The sequence below is a fragment of the Lynx rufus genome, unplaced genomic scaffold (assembly GCF_022079265.1).
Source record: "Lynx rufus isolate CCGP_SWC_20201006 ecotype Redwood Valley unplaced genomic scaffold, mLynRuf1.p SCAF_24, whole genome shotgun sequence".
In the NCBI taxonomy this organism is placed as follows: domain Eukaryota; kingdom Metazoa; phylum Chordata; class Mammalia; order Carnivora; family Felidae; genus Lynx; species Lynx rufus.
This window is the reverse complement of record NW_025814839.1, coordinates 11114232-11132155: the sequence shown is the minus strand read 5'-3', so window position 1 is coordinate 11132155 and position 17924 is coordinate 11114232. Positions and strand designations below refer to the sequence as shown.

Sequence of the window (17924 nt, the reverse complement as noted above, 5' to 3'; positions counted from 1 at the left end):
TGGAGTTAATAAACTAATTCAGTAAAGTTGCATGATACAAAATCAACACTCAAAACTCAAGTGTATTTCAGGGTGCCTGGGTGGCTCAGTGGGTTGAGTGTCTGACTTCAGCTCAGGTCATGATCTCACGGTTCGTGAGTTTGAGCCCTGCATCAGGCTCTGTACTGACAGCTCAGAGCCTGGAGCCTGCTTCATTCTGTGTCTCCCTCTCTCTCTCTGCCCCTTTCCTGCTCATGCTTTGTCTCTCTCTGTCTCAACAATAAACATTTAAAAACATTAAAAAAAAAAAAGAAAACTTCATATGGAATCTCAAGGAACCCTGAATAGTCTGAACAATTTTGAAAACGTTGGAGGATTCACACTTCCTTTTTTTGTTGTTGTTTCAAGTTTTCACTTAAATTCTAGTTAGTTAACTCATACTTCCTGATTTCAAAGCATGTTACAAAGCCACAGTAATCAAAACAATGAGGTGTTGGCATACAGACAGATATAGATCGATGGAATAGAATAGAGAACCCAGAAATAAAAACCCTTACTTACATGGGCAAATGATCTCTGACAAAGGTGCCAAAGCTACTCAATGTGGAAAGGACAATGTCTTCAACAAATGGTCTTGGAAAAATTAGATATCCACATGCAAAAGAATGAAGTTGGATGGGTAAGGGGCATTAAGGAATCTACTCCTGAAATCATTGTTGCACTATATGATAACTAACTTGGATGTAAATTAAAAAATAAATATTTTTTTAAAAAAAGAATGAAGTTGGGACCCTTATCCTATGCCATCTACAAAAATTAGCTCGGGGTGTGTGTGGGGGGGGGGGTGCCTGGGTGGCTCAATCGGTTGAGCGGCTGACTTCAGATCTGATCATGATCTCACAGTTCGTGGATTCGAGCCCACATTGGGCTCTGCGCTGACAGTGTGGAGCCTGCTTCAGATTCTGTTTCCCTCTCTCTCAAAAATAAATAAATAAACATTAAAAAAAAAAATTAGCTCAGGAGAACCTGGCTGGCTCAGTTGGTAGAGCATGTGACTTTTTTTTTTTAACTAATCTCTACACCCAACAATGGGGCTCAAACTCACAAGCCCCCCCCCCCCCGCCAAGATCAAGAGTCCATACTCTACTGTCCGTACCCTACAGCATATGACTCTGGATCTTGGGGTCATGAGTTCAAGCCCCATGTTGGGGGTAGAGTTTGCTCAAAAAAAAAAAAAAAATTAGCTTAAAATGGATTAAAGACTGAAATGTAAGACCTGAAACTCCTAGAAGAACTCCTAGAAGAAAGCAGAGAGGAAAAGCTTCATGGCATTGGAGTTGGTAATGGTTTCTTAGACATGATACCAAAAGCACAGGCAACAAAAGCAAAAATAGACAAATAGGACTACATCAAACCGAATCATTTGTGTACTTAAAAGGGGCACCTGGGTAGCTCAGTCGGTTAAGGGTTTGACTTCGGCTCAGGTCATGATCTCATGGCTCATGGTTTGGAGCCTCACATCCAGCTCTGTGCTGACAGCTCAGAGCCTGGAGCCTGCTTGGGATTCTGTGTTTCCCTCTCTCTCTGCCCCTCCTCCACTCACACTCTGTCTCTCTCTCTCAAAACTAAATAAACATTTAAAAAAAATTTTTAAAAAGATACAACAAGGGTGCCTGGATGGCTCAGTTGGTTGAGCATCTGACTCTTGATTTCAGCTCAGGTCATGATCTCACAGTTGTGAGATCGAGCCCTGTGTGAGGCTCCTCACTAGGTGTGGAGCCTGCTTAAGATGCTCTTTCTCTCCCTCTCTCTCTGTCCCTCCCCCGACCCAAAACAGGACACAACAAAGTGAAAGGTGACCGACTGAATGAGAGAAGGTATTTGCAAATCATCTATCTGATAACAGGTTACTATCCAGAATCATAAAGATATTCTCTGGATGGACTGTGTGTGGAAAAAAGGTTTAGATACTTTGGTATACCGCCTCAATTTGCTCACCTGTAAGGGCACTTGATCGTAGGTTAACCTGTGTATAGCTCTTCACATCTTTCCTGGCCCAGCACTCGATGCCGCTGCTGCTGTTCCTGTTTTGTTGCTGTTGACGAGAGCTCTGGACTAAGAGGCAGGGGCACACGGGCTCAAATCCTATCCCTACCCCTTTCTAGCTGTGTGGTTTTGAGCCAGTTACTTAAGGTCTCTGAACCTGTTTCATCATCTGTAAAATCGGGAAGGTGAGGACCACGATAATAACTGTGTCAGAAGGTTGTCGTTAGGCCGGAAACAACGTATGTGAAGCTCTCAGCATGGCGCCAAGCAAATAGAAGCATTCAGCACATGGCAGCCGGTAGCTGCTTTTAAGCATTTCCTGGAAGCAAGAGCTTTGTCCTTCAGGGGCCGGGCAGGTGTGACCTTGCTGGAGTGTGGGTACGCTGTCACCTGAAGAAGCCGTGAAGCTATCCTTAGCTGTTCTTTCCACTGGAGAGTGTGTTTTTCCCAGGCTGGGAGAGGCTGGGTGGTACACACCTGTGCATGAATCTGGTGCAGCATAAGGTCATCGTACAAAGAACGTATGTAGAGCTTGGCGGGGTACTCAGTGCCTGCCGGGCGCATTCCTCCACCAACCCTGTGTCCCCTGCAGAGGTCTGGGTTGTTACATTTAGCACGTCTCTTTCCAGGGGGAGAGGGTTCTAGTAGCACGACCCCTCCCCCACCGGGGCTTTGCCCAGCATGAAATACACTTGAGAATTTGTCCAGCTCACCTCTGTGGAAGGCCTCCAGCTGGTTGAGGAAGGAGGAGAAAAGGAGGGAAGCAGGCAGGACTAAACCTCTTTTGGGTCTCAGGGCCCTCAAGCACTCCCCCAACCCACTACCACCGTGCCTGGGCTTGAGGCAATACTGTGGTATCGTAAGCACCAGATCCAACTCACATCTCAGTTGTGCTGAGTGACACTGGGGCTGTCCCTTAACCTCTCTGAGTCTCAATTATCTTCTCTGAAAAAATGGAGTTTGAAACTGGACCCATCTCAGAGGTTTATGCCAGGTTCTTGGCATGGGACCTGGAGTAGAGTTAGTCTGCAGTACACGGTAGTTAATACTATTAGTCTTAGAAGATTTGTAGCACCAACTTCTCCTCCTTCCTCAGACCCACCAGGAGCAGTGCTTGGTCCTCTGTTTTGTTCCGACCCCAAAGAACCCACACAAGAAGGATTTAGAATTTTGCTGGCCAAGCCTTCCCTTTCCTGAAGCAGTTGTCACTCATTCTGGAGGCTAACAGACCTACCCTTCAGTCAGGCTGATGTGGGGCCCTGAGCTAACTTTACTCTCCCAGCCCCCGCCCACCCCTTGGTGGGCACTGGGACAGTCTGTGTATCATCCTGAACGGCACTGTCCAATAGAGCCCTCTGTGATGATGGAAATAGTCTATATCTGTGCTGTCCAATACCACAGCCACTAGACACATGTGGATTGAGAAACTATTTTTTTAAATGTTTATTTATTTATTTATTTTGAGAGAGAGAGAGAGAGAGAGAGAGAGAGCGCGAGCAGGGCAGGGGCAGAGAAAGGGAGAGAGAATCTCAAGCAGGCTCCTTGCTGTTGGCACAGAGCCCGAAGCGGGGCTCGAACCCACTAGCCGTGAGATCATGAACTGGGCTGAAATCAAGAGTCGGACACTTAACCGACTGAGCCACCCAGGGGCCCCAAGAAACTAATTTTTGATATTATTTAATTGTAATGAATTTAAATAGCTACATGTGGTTAATGGCTACCGTACTGGACAGATGTAGAAACCTTAGGCACATATGGGGCGCCTGGGTGGCTCAGTCAGTTGAGCGACCGACTTCGGTTCAGGTCATGATCTCATGGTTTGTGAGTTCCAGCCCCGCATTGGGCTCTGTGCTGACAGCTCAGAGCCAGGAGCCTGCTTCAGATTCTGTGTCTCCCTCTCTGTCTGCCCCTCCCGCACTCACGCTCTGTCTCTGTCTCAGAAATAAATAAACATAAAAACAAAAAACAAAAAAAAACTTAGGCACATATGAAGCAAAGGATGACTTAAAATCCTGGGTCCGGTGGGGGAAGAGTCAGTCCCAAGCAAACAAATCACTTGCCCTTGCTGGGCCTCAGTTTTCCCATCTGTTTACTAAAAGCTGTTTCAGTGTTATCTCATTAGCTGCAGGAATTTTCCTCGGGTTACTGGTTTGGGATAAAATAGGGGAGCCCTTCCAGACAGATTTCTTCTTTTTTTGGCCCCGGTACATGCTCAAGGGAAAAGTATAGAGAGCTGGAATCCTGGAGGGCTTGAGCAGAGGCCACAGGGTTAGAATTAGGCCAGTTGAGGGGCGCCTGGGTGGCGCAGTCGGTTAAGCGTCCGACTTCAGCCAGGTCACGATCTCGCGGTCCGTGAGTTCGAGCCCCGCGTCGGGCTCTGGGCTGATGGCTCAGAGCCTGGAGCCTGTTTCCGATTCTGTGTCTCCCTCTCTCTGCCCCTCCCCCGTTCATGCTCTGTCTCTCTCTGTCCCAAAAATAAATAAACGTTGAAGAATTAGGCCAGTTGATTCTGTACTGACTCGGACATGGCATAACCTTACCCAGCATAGAAGGAAATGGTTCAGCGGGAAGAAGCAGGTATGGGTTCACGTCTGGGCATGGCCATTTCCAGCCCTACCTCAGGCTGAGCCTCAGTGTCCTCATCTGGAATGTGGCCAAGATGCATCCCAGGACAAGAGATGATTAAACATAACATGGCAGTGCGATGAAAGTGGCACTTAACCTCTGATCTTCCTCCCGCAAACCTATAACCAATCCGTATTCTGATTAGAAGAGAAACATCAGACAAATTGTAACAGAGGGGCATCCTATGATATACCTGACTGCAATTCCTCACAACTACCAAGGTCATCAACAATAAGGGAGTCTGAGAAACTATCACAGCCAAGAGGAGACTACAAAGACATGACAACTTAATATAATGTGCTATCTTGGATTGAATCCTGGAACAGGAAAAGGACATTTGGTGAGAACTAAAGAAATCTGAATAAACTATGGGCTTGAGTTTTACTAATATCCTTTCTGATACTAATCATGTATCGATGTTGGTTCATGAATTGTAACAAATATACCATTTACTAATGTTAGATATGTTACTAATGCAAGATATTAATAACAGGTGAGGAGAGGGCAAGGTGGGGCAGGAGGGTATGTGGGGACTCTCTACTCAGGAAAAGTAAGTAAATGAATAAACACATAAAGTAAAAATAATAGGGTCTGCCTCCCCACCTCACAGGGCTGTTGCAGAAATCATGTGAGTACTAAGTAGGAGAGCACCAAGTAAACTGATTATAAAATAGAACATATTATGTGAGGAGTGCCTGGGTGGCTCAGTCTGTTAAGTGTCTGATTTCAGCTCAGATCATGATCTCATGGTTGGTGGGTTTGAGCCCCACATCAGGCTCTGTGCTGACAGCTCAGAGCCTAGAGCCTGCTTCAGACTCTGTGTCTCCCTCTCTATCTGCTCCTCCCCCACTCATGCTCTGTTCTGTCTCTCTCATGTCTCTCAAAAATAAATAAACGTTAGGGGCGCCTGGGTGGCGCAGTCGGTTAAGCGTCCGACTTCAGCCAGGTCACGATTTCGCGGTCCGTGAGTTCGAGCCCCGCGTCAGGCTCTGGGCTGATGGCTTGGAGCCTGGAGCCTGTTTCCGATTCTGTGTCTCCCTCTCTCTCTGCCCCTCCCCCGTTCATGCTCTGTCTCTCTCTGTCCCAAAAAAAAAATAATAAATAAACGTTGAAAAAAAATTAAAAAAAAATAAATAAACGTTAAAAAAATTTTTTAAAGAACATATTAGGGGCTCCTGGGTGGCTCAGTCGGCTGAGCATCCGACTTCAGCTCAGGTCATGATCTCACAGTTCATGAGTTCGAGCCCCGCGTCAGGCTCTGTGCTGGCAGCTCAGAGCCTGGAGCCTGCTTCGGATTCTGTCTCCCTCTCTCTCTGCTTCTTCCCTGCATACACTCTGTCTCTCTCTCTCTCTCAAGAATAAATAAAGATTAAAAAAAATTAAAAAAAGAACATATTATGTGAAATATCTAGAATAGGTAAATCTATAGAGACAGAAAGCAGATCAGTGGTTGCCAGGGGCTGGGAGAGGAATGAGTGCTAAGGGGTATGGGGTTTCCTTTGCAGGGGTGGGGAGAATGAAAATGTTCTGGAACCAGAGAGGGTGGTTGCACAACACTGAATGTAATAAATGCCTCTGAGTTGTTCACTTAACTTTTTTTTTTTTTAAGTGTTTGGTTTGGCAATCTCTACACCCAACATGGGTCTTGAACTCATAACAACCCTGAGATCAATAGTCGTATATTCTTTAAACTGAGTCAGCCAGGCACCCCTGGATTGTTCACTTTAAAAATAAAATGGTTGAGGGGTGCCTGGGTGGCGCAGTCGGTTAAGCGTCCGAGTTCAGCCAGGTCACGATCTCGAGGTCCGTGAGTTTGAGCCCTGCGTCAGGCTCTGGGCTGATGGCTCGGAGCCTGGAGCCTGTTTCGGATTCTGTGTCTCCCTCTCTCTCTGCCCCTCCCCCGTTCATGCTCTGTCTCTCTCTGTCCCAAAAATAAATAAACGTTGAAAAAAAAAATTAAAAAAAAAATAAAATAAAAAAATAAAATAAAATGGTTGAGGGGCACCTGGGTGGCTCAGTCGGTTGAGTGTCTGACTTCAGCTCAGGTCATGATCTCGTGGTTGGTGGGTTTGAGCCCCGCATCAGGCTCTGTGCTGACAGCTCAAAGCCTGGAGCCTGCTTGGGATTCTGTGTCTCCCTCTCCCTCTGCCCCTCCCCCACTCACACTCTGTCTCTCTCTATCTCTCAAAAATAAACAAACATTACAAAAAAAAAAAAAAACTTAAAAAAAATGGCTGGGGCAACTGGGTGGCTCAGTTGATCTGAGTGTCTGACCTTGGCTCAGGTCATGATCTCACAGTTTGTGAGCATTGGGCTCTCTGCTCTCAGTGCAGAGCCCCCTTCAGATCCTCTCTCCCCTCCTTTTCTGCACCTCCCCCACTCACTCTCAAAAATAAATAAAACATTTTTTAATGCTTCTTGTTTATGTTTGAGAGAGAAAGAGTGAGAGAGAATGAGCAAGGTGGGGGGAGGAGCAGAGAGAGAGGGGGACAGAGGATCTGAAGCAGGTTATGAGCTGACAGCGGAGAGCCCAATGCGGGGCTTGAACTCACGAACCATGAGATCATGACCGGAGCCGAAATCGGATGCTCAACTGACTGAGCCACCCAGGTTCCCCACAAAATAAATAAAACATTTAAAAAACAATAAAATAAAATGGTTAATTTTATGCTATGTGAATTTCTCCTAAAAAATGTTATACAAACATTTGATATGTGCGCTTTCATTCTACAAGTCAGATCCAAGTCTTTGGAACTCCAAAGTCCAGGGTGTCCTTGCAAACCCACACTGGAGAATGAAGGAGGGGTGGCATTAATGTAGTGCAGAAAAATAAAACATGTGCCTTAGAATCAGACATGCCTAGGGTCGCCTGGGTGGCTCAGCCGGTTAAGCCTCCAACTCTTGGTTTCAGCTCAGTTCATGATCTCACAGTTGTGGGATGGAGCCCTGCATTGGGCTCTGCACTGGCAGCATAGAGCCTGCTTGGGATCCTTTCTCTCCTTCTCTTTCTGCCTTTCTCTCTCTCCCTCCTTCCTTCCTTCCCTCAAAAGTAAATAAATAAACTTAAAAAAAGAAAGAATCAGACATGCCTAAGTGTGGGCCCCTGCTCCCCGCCATTAGATGGCTGTGTGACCTCAGGCAAGTTACTTCACCTCTCTGAACCCATTTGCTCATCTGTTAAATGCATGATTGACGGGACTATTCACTGAGACCCACAGCTCAGACCCATAAGACATGGAGGCAATGATAGAATTGGGCTGAGTGCAAAGGGGTGGGGGGAGGGTCAAGATTCCAAGCCATACAAATTCCAGAAATAATCCCTTCCATTAAAAGATGCAGATGACCGACACATATCCACCTTTTTCCAATGATCCCTTGCTGGCAGGGCTTGCTCGTCGGTAAAAGTTATTCCTGCAACAGACAGGTTCAAGGCCAATTCAGAGCAGGTTGGGAGCAAAGCAAACACTACAGCCTTATCTTGGAGACATGGTATGGGTATAAAGAGAGAGGCAGTAGGTGGCTTTAGTCCTTTCTCTTGCTCGGCAACTTAACAGGATGAAATTCCTTGTGCTGGCTGCTCTGCTTACAGGTAGGTGAGTCTCCTCAGCTCAGCGCTAAGATCTCACTTCTCTGAAATGGGGGTCACAGGTCACAAGGCTGGCCAGCCTTGGAGGCTTTTTTTGGGGCTCTCTATGGGGCTTAACAGCTCCCATAACAAATTCCCCCACAGTTGGCACCTTTCCAACCTCCAGGTCCAAATTCAGACGACCCTCCTCAGAAGGGCCTACCTGCCCTCTACCATATTGCCTTGGCCTGGGGTCTTCCCAGCACCTACATTTGCCTGCAATTTGTATCTTGTTTCTTGTTGATGCATTCCCTTTTCTTAAAGCTTTAATTTTTTTTTTTTTTCAGTAAACTCTACCAACACGGGGCTTGAACTCACAACCCTGAGATCAAGACCTGAGCTGAGGGGCTCCTAGGGGGCTCAGTCGGTTAAGCATCTGACTTTGGCTCAGGTCATGATCTCACAGTGTGTGGGTTCAAGCCCCGCATTGGGCTCTGTGCTGACAGCTCAGAGCCTGGAGCCTGCTTTGTTTTGGATTCTGTGCCTCCTTCTCTCTCTGCCCCTCCCCCACTGGCACTCTGTCTCTCTCTCTTTCTCTCACACAAAAATAAAATAAATATTAAAAAAAAAAAAAAGACCTGAGCTGACATCAAGAGCTGGACACTTAACCGACTGAGCCACACAGGTGCCCCTCCTTTTTTATCCTCCACCCATATTGAAGTATGGGCTCCATGAGAGCAATGATAGAGCTGTTTGCACCATTTATTGAATGAATCCATGGAATCAGATATATTGGAATTCAAATCCCACCTCATTCATCCATTCAACACTGATATATCAGAGCCTCCAAGGTATCAGGCTCTGGGTTGAGACTGAGGACTTCTAGATGGACGAGTTCCCCTCCCCTCCCGCCACACACACACAGGCACACACATGAAAATTAGCTTTGTGTAGGTCTGGCCTGTGCAAAGAGCAGAGCTGGCTGGATCAGAGACTGAGAAAACAGGGAAGCAGGCGGTGGGGGGGGGGGGGGGTCTGGAGATGGGCCAAGGTAGCCAGGCCACTCCTGTCTGTCTGCTGCCAGTGTGGAGGCTGCTCACAGGGGAGCGTGACCAGCTGCCACCCTCCCTTTGCCCTGGGGTATAAGCTTATGGAGTGGCTCCAGTGTGCACGGCAGATCAAGGGAAGAAAGGGCAAGGCATGGGGCAAAAAGATGATACTGGTGGCCACTTGAATGGGACCCCAAAATCATGTAGCGCCCTCTTCAGGGCCCCAAATCTCACAGGGGCTGGCCCTGAAAATGAGGTGAAGGGGTCCTGCCTCCTGAGTCTGCTGTGCCAAGCCTTGTGCCTGGTTTGGGCAAGCACTCAGCTACAAGAAGACTTTTTAAAAACTTATTTAGGGGCGCCTGGGTGGCGCAGTCGGTTAAGCGTCCGACTTCAGCCAGGTCACGATCTCGCGGTCCGTGAGTTCGAGCCCCGCGTCAGGCTCTGGGCAGATGGCTCGGAGCCTGGAGCCTGTTTCCGATTCTGTGTCTCCCTCTCTCTCTGCCCCTCCCCCGTTCATGCTCTGTCTCTCTCTGTCCCAAAAATAAATAAATGTTGAAAAAAAAAATTTTAAATTAAAAAAAAAAAAACTTATTTAATAGATACTTATTGAGCACCTACTATGTGTCAGACCCTGGGGAACAAAAGCCCTGAGGCCTGTCCTTGACTTTATGGTTCAGTGAGAGGGAGGCATAAATAAATGACAGACACAGACTGCTATAGGTACTATGAAGCAAATAACATAAAGAAAAACGATAGCAGAGGAGCCACTTGGCTTAGGTGGTCAAGAAAGAAGAGGTGGCATTTAAAACAAGATCCTCCAGCCTTTTGAAAAGATGACAGGTCGGGGCGCCTGGGTGGCGCAGTCGGTTAAGCGTCCGACTTCAGCCAGGTCACGATCTCGCGGTCCGGGAGTTTGAGCCCCGCGTCGGGCTCTGGGCTGATGGCTCGGAGCCTGGAGCCTGTTTCCGATTCTCTGTCTCCCTCTCTCTCTGCCCCTCCCCCGTTCATGCTCTGTCTCTCTCTGTCCCAAAAATAAATAAAAAACATTGAAAAAAAAAAAAGAAAAGATGACAGGTCAAGGTGACTGGGTAGCTAGGTTAAGCATCCGACTTCGGCTGGGATCATAACCTCCCAGTTCGTGGGTTCCAGCCCCACATCGGGCTCTGTGCTGACAGCTCAGAGCCTGGAGCCTGCTTCAGATTCTGTGTCTCCCTCCTTCTCTCTTTCTCCCTACCGCACTGTCTCTGTCTCTCTCTCAAAAATAAATAAACATTTGAAAAAAAAAAAAAAAGATGACAAAATGTGCCAGTCAGAGGGAATGGCAGGTGTGTGGGCCTTGAGGCAGAAGAGAGCTTGTCCTGTTGAGGATGGAAGGCCACACAGGCCTCTTTATGCTCCTGCCCCATCTCAACCCCGCCACATCCCCACCTAACCCATCCTTTTTTTTAAGTTTATTTATTTTGAGAGAGAAAGAGAGAGCAAGCATGCACATGCACATGAGTGGGGGAGGGACAGAGAGAGAATCCCAAGCAGGCTCAGTGCTGTCAGCACAGAGCCCAGCATGGGGCTCAAATTCAGGAACTGTGAGATCATGACCTGAGCTGAAGTCAAGAGTCGGATGCTTAATGGACTGAGCCACCCAGGCGCCTCCCACCTAACCCATTTTATTTTTTTTAATTAAAAAATTTTTTTAAAATGTTTATTATTGAGAGACAGAGCATGGGAGGGGCAGAGAGAGGAGAAGGCACAGAATCTGAAGCAGGCTCCAGGATCTGAGCTGTCAGCACAGAGTCCGACACGGGGCTTGAACCCACAAACTGCAAGATCACGACCTGAGCTGAAGTGGGACACTTAACCCACTGAGCCACCCGGGCGCCCCTCCCACCTAACCCATTTTAGATTCCCCTTACCATGCTCAGAGCCTGGAGCTCTAACAAAGGATCCGATTTCCTTATTTATTTCATTTATTGCTTACTGTTTTTCTACCCTACTAGGGAGCTTTATAAACTCAAAAGCATTGAGCTTTATAAACTGAATGAGGTTACAGATTTTCTATTTGCTCACTGATGTATTTCAGTTCCTACAGCAGTGACTGGCCCATAATTGGTGCTCAATAAATATTTGCTGGATAAATAATGGGGACCTCATAGAAAACATATGTTTACACAAAAACTAGTGCACAACTGTTAATAGCAGCATTATTCATGAGAACCAAAAAGTATAAACAACCCAAATGTCTATCAAGTGATAAATGGATAAACGAAATGCGGTCTCTCCACACAGTGGAATACTATTCAACTATAAAAGGAATGAAGTATTGATATATGTTATAATGTGGATGAACATCAAAAACATTGTGCTAGGGGTGCCTGGGTGGCTCCGTAGATTAAGTATCGGACTCTTGATTTCGGCTCAGGTTATGATCTCAACAGTTTGTGAGTTCAAGCTCGGCTTCCCGGCTATGTGCTTAATGTGCAGAGCCTGCTTGGGATTCTCTTTCTCCCTCTGTCTGTCTCTCCTCTGCTCTCATGCTCTATCTCTCTCAAAATAAATAAATTTTTTTAAAAAAGGACTGGTAAACTTAAAAAAAATTATGCTGTATGATTCTATTTACATGAAGTGTTCATAATAGGAAAATCCATAGAGTTTACTGGTTGCCAGAGGGGAGAGGAGAAAAGGGGAAGGAATGCTAATGGGAACAGGATGTTCTTTTGGGGGTGATGAAAATGTTCTAGATTTAGTGGTGATGGTTCCACAACTCTGTGAATATACTAAAAACCACAGAAATGTACATTTTTAAAACTATTTTTTATTTATTTTTGAGAGTGCGCAAGCGCACTTGAGAGGGGAGAAGGGCGGGGGGTAGGGGGCGACAGAGGATCAGAAGCCGGCGCTGCACTGACAGCAGCTATTCCAGTGCAGGGCTCGAACCCACGAACCCTGAGATCATGACCTAAGTCCAAGTCTGACGCTCAACTGACTGAGCCACCCAGGTGCCCATGAAATGTCCATTTTAAGTGTTTAAATGGTGAATTTTGTTATGTGAATTTTATCTCCATAAAAAAAATTTTTTTTTAACGTTTATTTTTGAGACAGAGACAGAGCATGAATGGGGGAGGGGCAGACAGAGAGGGAGACACAGAACCGGAAGCAGGCTCCAGACTCTGAGCCATCAGCCCAGAGCCCGACACGGGGCTCGAACTCACGGTCTGTGAGATTGTGACCTGAGCTGAAGTCGGACGCTTAACCGACTGAGCCACCCAGGCGCCCCTCGATAAAAAATATTTTTAAAAAGCTTTATAAAAAGAAAAAATCCTCATTTACATTACCAGGTTTCTGTGTCCAGCTCTCTTCCGAGGAGGCAGCTGGAGGGGTGGAAGGCAGCGTGGGGCCAGAGAGCAGGCAGGAGGCAGTGGGGCCCCTGGGCGCTGGCAGAGCCAATCAGGATGGATTTAAACTCTGGCTGTGTTTTCTTGCAGTGGGTGCTGCTGAGGGGGGCGTCAGCCCGCGGGCAGTGTGGCAGCTCCGCAACATGATCAAGTGTACGATCCCCGAGAGTGACCCCGTGAGGGATTACACCGACTACGGCTGCTACTGTGGCCTGGGTGGATCCGGCACGCCTGTGGATGAACTGGACAAGTGAGTGATTGATCGGCAGGGAGAGGGGAGTGCCCCTGCGGTGGGGGGAGGGCACAAGCCAAGGATCTCACGAGGAGGCACAGAAAATGGATTTGCATATTTGCTAAGGGTAACATATTTTCAACTCTTGTATAAACAAAAATGCTCCAAGAGGCCCCTGAATCCAGTGCTCTCGGTTAGGAGCAAAGGCGGAAGGTTGATGTCAAGCAATAGTGGATGCTGCTGCCCTCTAGTGGCAGAATATTGCATCACAAAACACCACAGCGTCGATTGGATTGTCCTCTTCCAGCAGTGGTTAAGACTCTCACTGCATCTTCAGAACACATACGTGATTGTACCATATTCCTGCAACCCATTTTTAAATCGCCTTCAATAAACACGATAAAAGGACTTACATTTTTCAAGCCACAGGATAAATATCTTCCGGAGCATGTCAGCTAAATCATTCCCCTTAATGAGCCTGCCCTGCTGCCCTGCCCCTGCCTGAGCTCTGTCCTTCCCCCACTCTTTAGGTGTTGCCAGACACACGACCACTGCTACTCACGAGCCAAGAAACTGGACAGCTGTAAATTCCTCCTGGACAACCCCTACACCAAAACCTACTCATACTCATGCTCTGGCTCTGAGATCACCTGCAGCGGTAGGTTAACTCCTTTGTGGAAGAAATAACAGTAATGATATCCACCATTTATTGATCGCCTTGGTGCCAAGCTGTGTCTCCTTTAATCCTGGCAACAATCCTATGAGATAGGTATTATTATTATACTTGTTTGACAGATGAGGAAACTGGGGCACCCACTGTTTGGGGCTTTTTTTTTTTTTTAGCAGTTTCAGAACTTTTGAAATTTTTTTATTAATGTTTATTTTATTTTTGAGAGAGACAGAGTGCGAGCAGAGGAGGGGCAGAGAGGGAGGTAGACATAGAATCCTAAGCAGGCTCCAGACTCTGAGCTGTCAGCACAGAGCCTGTTGCAGGCTCGGACTCATGAACCATGAGATCATGACCTGAGCAGAAGTTGAAGTCAGACACTTAACCACCTGAGCCACCCAGGCGCCCCATTTGGGTTTTTCTGGGGGTTTTTGTTTTTGAGAGACAGAGGGAGAGATAGATAGAATGCGGGAGAGGGGCAGAGAGAGAGGGAGAGAGAGAATCCCAAGTAGGTTCTGCACTGCCGGCACAGAGTCCTACAAGGAGCCTATAGGGGCTCCATGTCACAGATTGTAAATTCATGACCTGAGCCAAAATGAAGAGTCAGATGCTTAACCAACTGAGCCACCCAGACACCCTGGGGTGTCTGGTTTTGAACAGGTTTATATGGCTCCAAGGTCTCTGTTCTTAACTGCCATGCTATATAGCTTCGTTATTTCATGAAAGGAGCTTAGAACTATCATTTATTAGTTTCTTATTACATACCAGGGAGTACGCTGAGCATATATATGTTTTATTAATCCCATTTTACAGGTGAGGAAGCTGAGGCTCAAAAATAGCTACTTGCCCAAAATCACAGAGCTTGTAAGTGGTAGGGTCAGCATTTGAACTCAGTTGTTTCTGATTTCAAAGGTTCTGGTCTTAACCACTAAGTTATGCACAGCTCATGGTGAAATGTGTCCCTTTATGAAGGTGGTTCTGAAGGGCAGACAGTTCAGAGGTGAATAGTATTGTCATGCTAGGCTAGCATTCTGGATTTTCACTACTCTTTTCTATGCACTCACAGACGGGTCCCACTTTCCAAAACCGTACATACATCATTGGAATAACTGTAACTCAAATCCAGAGGGCCAAGAAAAAAGTTACCAGGAATCCCACCATCTTTTTTAAAGCACTGTTAAAGTTTATTTATTTGTTTGTTTATTTATTTATTGGGGGGGGGGGTGGATCCCAAGCATGCTGTCAGCACAGAGCCTGATCTGATGCAGCAACTTGAGATCATGACCTGAGCCGAAATCAAGCATCAGATGCTTAACCGATGGAGTCACTCAAGCGCCCCAGGAATCCCACCATCTTAAGGAAAAAACGATTTCATAGCTCTGTGTTCATTTGTGCTTATCCTTGGAATAACATTTTTATCGTTTTAATCATAGCTAGGCACGTGCCCACCTCAAGTCCTTTGTTCCTTCTGCATGAAACACTTCCCATGTGAAGTCTCATTCCAGGACTTCAAATGTCGCTTTCTCTGTGCAGCCTTCCCTTTTATTTTTTTAATTTACTTATTATTTTTTTTTTTAGAGAGAGAATGCAAATAGGAGAGAGGGGCAGAGGGAGAGAGAAAGAATCTTAAGCAGGCTCCATGCTCAGTGCAGAGCCCAAAGTGGGGCTCAGTCCCATGACCCTGGGATCATGACCTCTGCCCCTGTCCCCCACTCACTCTCTCTCTCTCTCTCTTAAAAAAAAAAAAGGATCAGAGAGAAACCAAACTTTAATAAGATTATTGAACGTAAGCAGAAGTACATAATTAAATTATAGATAACAAATTTGAAATGCATTTTAAAAGTTATCATTGTTGTTTCTTTTGGCTATAAAAATAAACAAGGCCAAAGTAGTGTAATTTCAAACTCTACAGAAATATATCATGGAAAATGGAAGGTGCCTATAATCCTGCTACCCAAGATAACTAGTTAGATGCATTGCCCTTCATTTTCCTTTAATAAAATATCTTGGAAACATTTCCACATATAGGTGTACTTAATTGTTTTAAATATCTGTAAAATATTCTACTGTAAGAATGTTCTGCAATTTTTATTTTTATTTAAATAATTTTTTTACATTCATTTATTTTTGAGAGGCAGAGTATAAGTGGGGAGGGGTAGAGAGAGAAGGAGACAAAATCCAAAGCAGGCTCCAGGCTCTGAGCTGTCAGCACAGAGCCTGACTCGGGGCTCAAACTCACAAACCGTGAGATCATGACCTGAGCTGAAGTCGGACGCTTAACCAACTGAGCCACCCAGGTGCCCCTGTTCTGTAATTTTTAAAATGTGTTTTAAAGTAGAGAAATTTGCTTGCTAAACTTCACTAAGTTTATATGCACAATACTTTGCTGCTTCGAGTATATGTTTTAGTGTTTTCCATATTGTTTATAAATTGCTTGCCTATGTTATCAAAGATCTATAGCTCTGTGGGTTATAAGAGCTCATTGAGGGATGTGAAACAGATAGGACTTTCCTAACAGCATCGACCACACCTAGGATTGCCAGAGTAAACACATGTTGTCCAATTAAATTTGACTTCCAGATAGACAATGAACATTTTTTATTCTACATTCCAAACATTGCAATTTTTTTTTGTTTTTCTGAAATTCTGGTATTTTTATTTGCTTAATCTATCAAACCCAAATTTGTATTAATGTAATGGCCATTATTTATTCCAGTTAATTCTTCCTTCCCTCCAGACTGGACAAAGCAGGATCTACCTTGGCTCAGTCCTCTCCTCTTGCTCTTTTCCAGATGAAAACAAACCCTGTGAGGCCTTCATCTGCAACTGCGACCGCAATGCTGCCATCTGCTTTTCAAAGGCCCCATATAACAAGGAGCACAAGAACCTGGACACCAAGAAGTACTGTAAGAATTGAGTGTCACCTCTGGAGAGCATCATCTCCACCCACCTCATGCCCTTCACTTTACCCTGTGTCCTCCAATAAAGCACTTTGTTGAAAAGCCTCACGTTTGCATATTGTTTTATCCTCTGTCTATGCAACATGACTAAGTGTCTTCCTAGTTCTTTGTAAGCATCATTAGTTTTAGCCTTGGATGTTGAATGACAGGGATATTTCTAGGAAGTGAACACCGTTAAGGCCTGAATAATGATTAGCCACTGATTATTGCCAGATCAAAATATATAATCTATCCTCGTAGGTAAAAACCTACCTCTTTTTTCATTACCCCAAGGGCTGAGGGAGAAAACAAATTCCTTTAGCAATCTTTTCATGAGCATCTGATGGGTACTCATTAAAGGAAATGTAATACGGGAAACACTAGTACAGTGGCTGAGACTGAAATGAATACATAAGGGGCACCTGGGTGCCCCAGGTGGTTAAGCGTTAAATTGTTGATTTGTTTCCGCTCAGGTCATGATCTCGCCGTTCATGGGTTGGTGCCCCACATCGGGCTCCTCGATGACAGTGCTGAGTCTGCTGGGGCTCTCGCTCTCTCTCTCTCTCTCTCTCTCTGCCTCTCCCACAATCCTGCGCGAGCTCTTTCTCTCTCAAAATAAATTTAAAAAAGAATAAATGAATACATAATTAAACAAACTTAATTGGGAGCGTTCTGAAGTAGCGATTATATCTCAGCAGCCGCAGTATCATCAGTGCTTACCACGTCATACACGTTCATTAAGTAATTGTTCAACGAGGGTACATCTTGGCGCCAAGGTTTGCAGCAGTCCAGGAAAAACCACGTGGCTCTATTTACCTTTTCAGATCACGTGATCCCGCACCACAAGGATCCCGCCCCCCCCCCCCCCCAGGGATTTCAGAGTAGGAAATATGATTGGTATCTTGTGGACACGTGGTTCCTCTTTTTATATTGGTGAGAAGCGGCCCAACCCCCGGCCTACCTCCGCACCTCCCAGGCTCTGGCTTGGCTTCCTCGCGCGTCAGCCGGGGCCAGCGCAGGCGCAGTCGCAGTGGTTAGTAACGGTTGCTCCAGCAGGCGTGCGGGTGAGGTGGCGGGCGACGGCCCCGTGCGCCGCTTCCTGGGTCTTAGGTGCGTTGCTCTCCAGGGTCACAATACGGCCGGAAGGACAGCGGGCGGGCCGAGGGTGAAAAAAGAGCGAACTCACGTGGGTATGACGTTGGGTCCCACCTCCCTGCCTTGCGCGTCCAGGTCTGTGTCTCTCGGCCCCACACACGCCCCTCCTCCCCCCAGCCTCCCTGCCAGTTTCCGGTCGGTAGCTCCTCCGGGCTTTTATCCCGGAAAGGGACGAGGGGGCCGGGAAGTTGGGGTGCAGGGAGCCAAACTGGGGCGAGGAGAGAGGCGAGTGGATATTGGGCGAACCAAGGGTCTTTGCACCCCAAGTCCGCACTTGA

General features: G+C 46.4%; 1 protein-coding gene across 1 annotated transcript; it reads left to right on the top strand.

Annotated features, from left to right (window-relative positions):
- The first annotated feature begins 8205 nt into the window (after window positions 1-8205).
- On the top strand, window positions 8206-16469 carry PLA2G1B (phospholipase A2 group IB). Its single transcript, XM_047088505.1, has 4 exons — window positions 8206-8239; window positions 12744-12903; window positions 13416-13543; window positions 16345-16469. The coding sequence occupies exons 1-4, from the start codon at window positions 8206-8208 to the stop codon at window positions 16467-16469; spliced, it is 447 nt and encodes a 148-aa protein (XP_046944461.1).
- Window positions 16470-17924: the final 1455 nt, after the last annotated feature.

What these genes read in the sequence shown, in the direction of transcription:
- PLA2G1B (XM_047088505.1), top strand. Translation starts at nt 8,206, where the DNA reads ATGAAATTCCTTGTGCTGGCTGCTCTGCTTACAG. An exon ending in GCTGGCTGCTCTGCTTACAG is followed by an intron (nt 8,240 to 12,743) that starts GTAGGTGAGTCT and finishes GTTTTCTTGCAG; the next exon opens with TGGGTGCTGCTGAGGGGGGC. An exon ending in CTCTGAGATCACCTGCAGCG is followed by an intron (nt 13,544 to 16,344) that starts GTAGGTTAACTC and finishes GCTCTTTTCCAG; the next exon opens with ATGAAAACAAACCCTGTGAG.